Genomic DNA, 10,266 nt, shown 5'->3' with positions numbered 1-10,266 from the left:
TTGCATATTACTCTTTTATTAGATAGGATGTCTTAGGATAATTTATTATGTAGCACTAGATCATTAATACAAGGAGAAAGACCAGAAGAGTGTGAGTTTGTGGAAAGTAAATAAACTATGTTTCAAGGATAGAGTAGATAACTATGTCAAATATGTGAAAAGGCCAAATGTCTCATACCTGGATGACAATAAAGTCCACATATCAATTCTGAATTTCATTTAGATTTATTGAGTGTGGGAACAAAACAAAAACATTTTAAAAACAAGTGTAACCCCATTATGCTCCATATACTTGGCTTGAGCAAACTGAGAAATATCTATCAATCTTTTGAAAGATTTCATTTAAAAACATGCTTTGAAAGTCTGTGATACCTCTCAATGGCAATGAACAAATGGTTTACTGTGCTTATCTGGTCTCCCAGTGACCTTCTCATATGTTCACACCATGTCATTACTAGACTGTAAGACTGTGAAGGGCAACCTGCTTCATAGCACTTAGAGATATAGATATACCTAGGCGCTCATGCACGTTACCATGGGACTAAAAAGCAAAAGCATCTCAGAAAACTCCAAAAATATTTTACCAAAAACAACCTTTGCTACCACAGTTATGTTGCAATTGATGTACTAAAAGTATTTTTACCACATCTTATTTTATGCTCACAACAACCCTATGAGGTAGATAGGTGGGTTTATAGAAAGATGGTTATAAACTTGATTATAAATGATCATACATCATTCCCATTTACCAAATGAGAAAACTAAGACATAAGAGGCTTCAGTTACTTGGCTAAGACCACATAAAATATTTATAATTGCAGGCCTTCTGGTATGAGGTTGAACACTTTATCCAAAACATCCAGGCAGCGCTCACCAGGAACTGTTTATCTAGCATTCTTCTTCTACAAATACTCTCAGGACAACTCTAACATTATTTTCCACAGAAATCTGTTTTCTAATATTTTAATACTGTTTTTTCTGTAGCTTGAACTATGAAATAGGTAAGACTCTCTATCTTTCTACTTTGGCTCCTATGCCATGGTACAACTTTAGTATCTTCCAATGAAGTCCCCATGGGTGGCTAGATAATGTTTAAAACATTCCTCATTGGAAATTGCCTTCAGAGAACTAAAAATTCTTCCCAGTAAGAAAACCAATCTATTAGTTATCCTTTCTTTTTTATTATAAATGGCATCATTAGCTTACTCATCTTCCTTAATCATCAGATTTTTAGCTGCTTCCTAAACTTCAAGCTGTTCTCAGAGTTCAAACACATTTGTACAGACTCTGAGGGCATTCCAGAAAGGTTAGTAGCAACACCACCTTTTCAACAGAATACCCTGAGTAAGAAAACCCTCATAAGGAATATATAGTAACACTATTAAAAATAATGGCTTAACTTTGTTGAGTGGAACTTTATATCCTGTGACTAATTTAATCCTCAAAAGAATCTTAGGAGGTGAGATAAAAGTCTATTAGTTTAAACATCAAACATTAGCACATAGTCACACAGCTGTAATGTGCTTATGTCACAACAGGCAAAGACTAATTCCCAAAACATATGATATGAATAGCTAATGCCTTCCCTACAAACACCCATCATCTCCCCAGAGTGTTGGTCTTTAGGGATCTGGCTCAATTTGGAGTTTTTCATACATCTTAAGCCTGTTAGCAGTTTGTCATTCCTGTATCAGTGTGCGTTTTAGTTCCTTTTAAGTAGAATCAGAGTGTATGGAATGAAAATAAGTACAATTTTGGCTTCTGACAAATTCAGGTAAGGCATTTATAATCTAAATAAGTTTAGCTCCATGGCTCCAAAATGACTACTACTGCATCTATCTAAAGAGGGAGGACACACACACACACACACACACACACGCACACACACACACAACCAATTTTCCAAGTTTATCTGCTTCTTTTTTCTCCCATCAGGATTAGTACAAGGAGGGAAGAAATTAAGACTTAATCCAATAATCTATTCTTAAGTAGCAATTTGAAGAACCAAAATTTGACACCAGATATCTATACTGATCCATCTATATTTAAGAAGTCCTCCTTTGAAAGCATCTCAGCAAGTGTGGTCAGCTCCTTATTTTTAACTCATCCTTCACAGTGACAAACCCACAAAAGAAAGCAACATAGAAGCTGCTACAACCAAGAGTAAGACCAACACCCCAACCCAAATAAGACTCTCAGAGTCACGATTCCCAGGACTTCTGCCATGACCACGGGCTTTAAACCATTCTACTATTTCCTGGAGGTCAAATGGCTGAGGCTCATAACCTAGCTCCTTTTTGGCCTTCTCTAGGCTAAAGTAATGTGTGATGCTAGTTTTATTAACTTCTGTGCGGGTGAGGAAGGGCTGGAAGTTGTAGAGTTGACCTAAAACAAAGTAAGCCATCTCTGTTAGGAAAGCAAAACAGTAGATGAGCTTCATGGGTAGGCGAATGGATGGGAATGAGTAGCCCAGGCCCTCAACCAAAGGCCGGAAGAACTCAAAGTTGTTTATGGGTATGCCATCTGAGATGAAGTAGGGCTTTCCAGAGGCAATGTAGCCCTTGTTAGCTTTCAGGGCCTCTGAGGCCAGAATGTGAGCCTGCACCAAGTTATCCACATGGACAAATTCAACCAGGCTCTTGGGATCCCCGAACACAAACTTGAACAGACCCCTCTCAATATAGCTCACTACTCTAGGAAGGTGCCTTTGTTCTCCAGGCCCATAAATGCCAGCTGACCTCAGAGCACAAGTTCTTAAGACACCATTGCTTTTTTCCAGGGATGTACCATTGGCTTCTAGCACCTTCTTTTCTGCAATAGATTTGGTCCGAGAATAGTGATCAGGATGGAGGTGAAGAGGAACGTAAGGGAGAGATTCATCTCCATTTTTGATAACTTGACCTCCAAACACAACATTGAAAGTGCTAGTGTAAACTAAACTTGGCACCCCTCTCCTCCAGCAAGCCTGGAGGATGTTTTCTGTGCCCCTGACATTGACTTCTTCGATCAGCTTTCGATTTAGTTGCTCCCGCCCTGACATACCATAAGAGGCAATATGGAACACACAAGTTATGTCCACATCCTGGAAGGCTTTCTCTATATCAGAGAGGTGGCGGATGTCTCCGTGTATAAACTTGATTCCTTCTGGAATGGTCTGAGTAGGGCTGCTGATATCTAACAGAATCACATGGACTCCCTTCTTGTTCAGAGCACAGCCCAGGCTGAAATAATAAAGAGTAAAAATTAGATCAAATCACTTATTAAGCTATGTCTAGGAAAAGTGTGTAAAATAATTTACCAAGACTTCTTGACTCAATCTGAATCCTACACCTTACATGTTCACTGGGGCAAGTCTTATGCAAATATTTTAAAAATGAGAATACTCACATCTACTTAAATTATAATGAGATGGTGGCATCTACATGCTACATCCCTCCCATCCCCCCATCCCATGTTCTAGGACCTACCATCCATTCTTGGGAATATTTATGAATAATAACTGAAACAATTGCTATTATTAATTTTTTAAAATTTACATTTAGAGAGAGAGGACGAATGAAAAGAGAGAAAGAAATATTGATGAAAGAAAAATATTGATCAGCTGCCTGTGTGCCCTCTACTGGGAATCAAACCTGAAACCCAGGTATGTGCCCTGACCAGCAATGGAACCAGTCACCTCTTTTTTTTTTTTTTTTTTTTAATATATTTTATTGACTTTTTACAGAGAGGAAGAGAGAGGGATAGAGAGTTAGAAACATCGATGAGAGAGAATCATCAATAAGTTGCCTCTTGCACACCTCCTACTGGGGATGTGCCCACAACCAAGGTACATGCCCTTGACTGGAATCAAACCCGGGACCTTTCAGTCTGCAGGTTGATGCTCTATCCACTGAGCCAAACTGGTTTTGGCGGAACCAACCACCTCTTGATGCATGAGTTGATACTCAACCACAGAGAAGTACCAACTAGGAAAGAATTGCTATTATTTAAAATTGTTTAGTGATGTGAATATCTCCCTTTCACAATTTAATGGTTTTATAAAAGTATTTTCTTGACAAAACGGACAATATGTGGATGATAGTGCTTAGAGGATTCCAAACTGGCAGCAGAGTAAGTGGAAGCCACATTGACACTCTCCCAAACTGGAGATACAACTAAAATACAGAAGAAAAAAAAAACCCCACTCTGAAAAACCAACTGGAGACTAGCTGGACAGAACCTTATAAGCAAGGACAGAAAGTGGAGACCTCATAGAGACTGATAGGAAGTGCAGAGGGATGAAAGAGCTAAGCAAGTTCCCACAGATAGAAGCTGAAATTCCAAGGGGGAAGGGGCAGATATCTCAGCTATGGGGGGATTCCCACTCAGAATTCTGGGGTCTAAACACCAAGTTGGGCTCCCCAAGCCAGAGCACCAGAACTGAGAAAGATGCCCACATAACATCTGGATGTGAAAAGTAGCTGGGTTGCTTGAAATACAGGGATCCTCTTAAAGGGCAGAAACCAGGACTAGGGGTTCTGAGGTTGGAGCTTGGAGGGCAGCCACCCTAGTTTCCTGTGCTGAGTTTTATCCCAACACACTGTAAAGGACATCTTTTCCTGGTGGACCTTTGTTGTCCAGGAGATTTTCACCTGGGGGGAAGGCAGTTACCCCACCCTATTGGAAGACCTTTCACTCCACTTTATGTCGATAGCCTACAGTTAGTTAAGACAGGGTCAATGGGATTGCAGGCAGAGGTGGGTCTCTGGAGGCTTTTAGTATTTGCCTGACCTAATCCTAGGCCCAGGGATAAGAAAAGCAGACTCTGATGCACATCTTTGTCCTTCCCAAAGGGACCCAGCCCCAGCAGAGAGAGGCAAAAGCTGTGGATTAATGATACCTCCAAACAGGGTATTCAGAGCCAGTCACAAACAGCATCTGACATTGTCCTGCATTAGAGACGGAAAGTCATAGTAAATCTAACTAATACACAGACACAAACCCAAACAGGAAGCCCAAATGGGGAGACAAAAGAACAAACCCCAAATGAAAGAATGAGAGAATTATCCAGAGAAAGAGCTAAATGAAATGGAGATAAGAAATTTCTAAGACATAGAGTTGAGAATAATGATGATAAAGATGCTTAAGAGCATGAGAAAAGATACAGTAACTATGAAGAATTACAAAGCACTAATAAAGAACACAGTGGAAGGAATACACAGCATAGTAAGGGAAGTCAAGGATCAGGTCAGTGAATTAGAAGACTGGGTAGAAAAAAATCACTCAACCAGAGAACAAAAAAGAAAAAAACAACTAAAAAACAAACAACAAAACAAAACAAACAAACAAAAAACACCAGAAGGATGGCTTAAGGGTGCTGTGGGACAACATGAAATGTAACAATATTCACATAATAGATATGCCAGAAAGGGAAGACAGGGAACAAGGGATAGATAACATCTTTAAAGAAATAATGGTAAGAAACTTCCCTAACCTGGTGAAGCAAAAAGTCACACAAGTTCAGGAAGCACAGAAAGTTCCAAACTATAAGAACCCAAAAATGCCCATGCCCAAACAAATCATAATTAAAATGCCAAAAATAAAGACAAAGAGAGAATTATAAAGACAGCAAGAGAAAAGCAATTTGTTACCTAAAAGGAGCTCCCATAAGGCTACCAAATGATTTTTTATCAGAATTCTATAGGCCAGAAAGAAATAGCATGAATCATTCAAGGTAATGAAAAGCAAGGATCTTAAACCAAGATTACTATATCCAGCAAGGCTATTATTCAAAATAAATGGTAAAATAAAGAGCTTCCTAGACCCGCCCTCCTTGCCCCGCTCCCCCCCCCCAAAAAGGCTAAAGGACTTTATTACTGCTAAACCAGCACTGCAAGAAATGCTAAAGAGATTGCTGTAATGAGAAGAAGAAATAGACAGAAACATAGGCATAAATAGTTAAAATGGCAATAAATAAGTACTTATCAATAATAACTTTAAATGTAAATGGATTAAAGGCTCCAATAAAAAATAGGATAGTTGAATAAATACGACAACATGACCCAATTATATGCTGTCTACAAGAGACTCACCTCAGAACAAAAGACTCATACAGGATAAGAGTGAAGGAAAGAAAAAAATTTTCCATGCAAATGGAAACGAAAAAAAAAGAAAAGAAAAGTTGGGGTAGCAATACTCATATCTGACACAATAGACTTCAATATGAAGGCCATCACAAGATACAGTAAAGGTCACTACATAATACTAAAGGGATTGATCCAACAAGGGTATAACCCTGGTAAACAAATATGCATCCAATATAAGAGCACTTATATTGGGTGCATATATGTTATTTTATATAAAGAACTTCCAACAGGATTTTAAAGGAGAAATCTACAGACATACAGTGATAGTAGGGGACTTTAACACCCCACTGACTTAACTAGATAGATCCTCCAGACAAAAAAAATGAACAAGGAAACATTTATTTTAAATGGCACACTGGATCAATGGGTTTAATTGACATTTAGAGAACATTTCACCCAAAGATGCAGAATATACATTCTTCTTAAGTGCTCATGGGACAGGCCATATATTAGGACACAAAACAAGTCTCTGCAAGTTCAAGAAGACTGAAATCATATCAAACATCTTCTCAGATCACAATGGAATAAAATTAGAAATCAACTACAGTAAGAACACTCAAAAACACTTGGAAGCTAAATAGCATGTTATTAAACAATGAATGGGTTACCAATGAGATCAAGAAAGAAATAAAAAACTTACTGAAAATAAATAAAATTGAACACACAACAAAACAAAATCTATGGGTCACAATGAAAGCAGTCCTGAGAGCTAAGTTCATAGCACTACTGGCCTACCTAAAAAATAAGAATAGTTAGTAATAGCCTATTTAACCCTACAACTTAAAGAATTAGAAAGAAAACAACAATAAAATAATAATGATTAGAGCATAAATAAATGACATAGACACACAAAAAATAATATAAAAGATGAATGAAACCAAGAGCTGGTTCTTTGAAAAGATAAACAAAACTGATGAACTGTTAGCCAGACTCATCAAGAAACAAAAAGAGAGGATCCAAATAGATAAAATCAGAAACAGCAGTGGATAACTAACAATTGACACCACAGAAAGGCAAAGGATCATAAGAAAATACTATGAATCACTATATGCCAACAAGCTGGACAATGTGAATGAAATGGACAAATTCCTAGAAAAATTCTATCTTCAAAAACTGAATCAGAAAGAATAGAAAATCTGAATAGGCTAATAACAACTGATGAAATAGAAGCAGTTATTAAAAAACTCCCAGCAAACAAAAGCCCAGATCCTAATGGTTTCACATGAAAGTTTTATCTAACATCCAAAGCAGAACTAACACCTATACTCCTCAAACTATTTCAAAAAATCCAAGAACACTTTCAAGCTCTTTTTATGAGTCCAGCATTATCCCAATTCCAAAACCAGACAAATACACTGCAAAGAAAATCACAGGTAAATATCCCTGATAAACATAGATGCTAAAATCCTCAACAAAGTCTTAGCAAACCAGATCCAGCAATTTATTAAAAAGATCATATACCATGATCAAATGGGATTTATTTCAGGGATGCAAAGCTGGTACAATATTTGCAAATCAATAAATGTGATACATCACATAAATAATCTGAAAGATAAAAATCACATGATCATATCAATAGACACAGAAAAAGCATTCAACTAAATCCAACACTCATTTTTGATAAAAACTCTTAGCAAAATGGGAATAGAGGTATCACACCTCAACATAATAAAGGCAATATATGACAAACCTACAACCAATATCATACTCAATGGGCAAAAACTAAGACCATTTCCCATAAGAAGAGGAAAAAACATGGATGTCCACTTTCACCACTGTTATTCAACATAGTAATGGAAATCCCAACCACAACAATCAGGCAAGAAGAAGAAATAAAAGGCATCCGAATTCAAGAGGAGGAAGTAAAACTCTCATTATTAGATGACATGATAAAGACTCTACTAAAACACTACTAGATTTAATAAATGAATTTGGCAATTTAACAGGATACAAAATCAACCCCCCAAAAATCAATGGCATTTTAATACACCAATAATGAATTATCAGAAAGAGAAACTGCACAGACAATAATCCCATTTACCATCACAACAACAAAAATTAAGATACTCAGGAACAAACTTAAAAGAATTGTACTCAGAAAACTATAAGATGTTGAAAAAAGAGATAGAAAAAGATATAAACAAAGGAAGAATATGCTGTGTTTATGGACTGGTAGAATTAACATAAATAAAATATTCATACTACTCAAAGCAATCTACAGATTCAATGTAATCCCTATTAAACTACCAACAGCACATTTCACAGATCTAGAACAAATACTCCAAAAATCTATATGGAACCAAAAAAAGACCCAAATAGCCACAGCAATCTTGAGAAAGAACAAAGTTGAAGGGATAATATTACCAGGTATCAACTTATACTACAAAACCACTGTAATCTAAACAGCCTAGTACATAAACAGGCATATATTAATAAATCAATGGAACAGAACAGAGAACCCAGAAATTGACCCAAGGCATTACACTCAATATTTTAGAAAGGAGGCAAGAGTATACAATGGAGTCAAGACAATCTCTTCAATAAATGGTGTTGGGAAAATTGGACAGATACACCCAAAAAAATGACAACCAACTTACACTATACATAAGAATAAACTCAAAATGGATAAAAGACTTAAATATAAGTCATGAAACCATAAAAATCATAGAAGAAACCATAGGCAGCAAAATCTCAGACATCTCTCATTTCAATATGGTTATAGATACATATCCTAGGGCAAAGGAAACTAAGGAGAAAATAAACAAATGGAACTACGTGAAAATAAAAAGCTTCTGAACAGCAAAATAAACCATCAACAAAACAAAAAGGGAGCCCATTGCATGGAAGAACATATCTGACAATGATACAACTAATAAAGGGTTAATATCCCAAAATATATAAGGAATTCATAAACTTAACAAAAGGAAAGCAAACAATTCAATTAAAAAAATGGGCAAAGTGACTAAATAGACACTTCTCCAAAGCAGACATACAGATGGCCAAGAGAGATATGAAAACATGCTCAGTCACTGATCACCAAAGAGATGCAAATTAAAATGACAAGTATCATCTCATACCTGTCAGAGTGGCTACCATCAGCAAATAAACAAAGGACAATGCTGGTGAGAATGTGGAGAAAAGGGAACCCTAGAACACACTGTTGGTGGGATGCAGACTGGTACAATCATTGTGGAAAACAGTATGGAGTTTCCTCAAAAAATTAAATATGGAACTGCCATTTGACCCAGTGATCCCACTTCTAGGAATATGTCCTAGGAGACCTGAAACACCAATTAGAAAGAATGTATGCACCCCTATGTTCATAGCAGCACAATTATAATAGCTAAGATCTGGAAATAACCCAAGCACCCATCACTGCATAAGTGGATAAAAAAGCTGTGGTACATTTACACTATGGAATAATACTATGCAGCAGTGACAAAGAAGGATCTCTTAACCTTTGAGACAGGATGAAGGAACCTAGAGAATATTATGCTAAATGAAATAAGTCAGTCAGAGAAAGACAAGAATCACATGATCTCACTCATATGTAGAATCTATTGAACAAAATAAACTGATGAACAAAATAGATCCAGAGACACAGAAGCATAGAACAGAGTGTGGCATTTCAGAGGGAAGGCAGAGGTGGGTGGGTGGGTGGGAAGAGATTAGCCAAAGAACTTGTACGCATATAGGCATAACCCATGGACACAGTCAATAGGGTGGTGAAGGCCTGGGCAAGAGGCATGGGTGGGCTACAATAGGTTAATGGCGGGGGGGGGGGGGGAGGGGGGAGGAGGAACATATGTAATACTTTCAGCAATAAAGATTTCATTTAAAAAATAATTTTTCTTAACACGGAATATATCTGTATCTCTCAATTTTAGTATCTGAGTAGAGGGCAAAATAGTTCATTCCTGGCTTAACACTATACAAAGAAGTAAAAGTATATACTGTAATAATGTCAGAGCTGAGAGCTATACTTTTTATCAGCAACCACCAGTAAAATAATTCATAGACATATTTTACAGATGCACTGACCGGAAACCAAAATAGCCACCTCCTCCTGTAATGAGGACAGTTTCCTTCGGAGATTTTTGGGAGTCCATATGTGGCAATAAAACGAAAACTGGACCTATAA

The 10,266-nt window shown here is 37.1% G+C and overlaps 1 protein-coding gene across 3 annotated transcripts in view; it reads right to left on the bottom strand.

Annotated features, from left to right (window-relative positions):
* Nucleotides 1-209: 209 nt before the first annotated feature.
* Nucleotides 210-10,266, bottom strand: part of SDR42E1 (short chain dehydrogenase/reductase family 42E, member 1) — a 29,313-nt gene continuing 19,256 nt past the window's right edge. For all 3 annotated transcript variants that reach the window (XM_036440692.2, XM_036440695.2, XM_036440691.2), the window contains 2 exons: nucleotides 10,167-10,260; nucleotides 210-3,221 (listed from right to left, as the gene is read on the bottom strand). In XM_036440692.2, the coding sequence (XP_036296585.1) occupies nucleotides 2,111-3,221; nucleotides 10,167-10,234 (1,179 nt within the window). In that variant the 5' untranslated portion in view covers nucleotides 10,235-10,260 and the 3' untranslated portion in view covers nucleotides 210-2,110. The remainder of the gene's footprint in view (nucleotides 3,222-10,166; nucleotides 10,261-10,266) is intronic.

This window comes from Pipistrellus kuhlii, unplaced genomic scaffold, assembly GCF_014108245.1.
Source record: "Pipistrellus kuhlii isolate mPipKuh1 unplaced genomic scaffold, mPipKuh1.p scaffold_m20_p_17, whole genome shotgun sequence".
NCBI lineage: Eukaryota > Metazoa > Chordata > Mammalia > Chiroptera > Vespertilionidae > Pipistrellus > Pipistrellus kuhlii.
The sequence above is the reverse complement of the archived record's forward strand: the minus strand, read 5'-3'. Positions and strand labels throughout refer to the sequence as shown.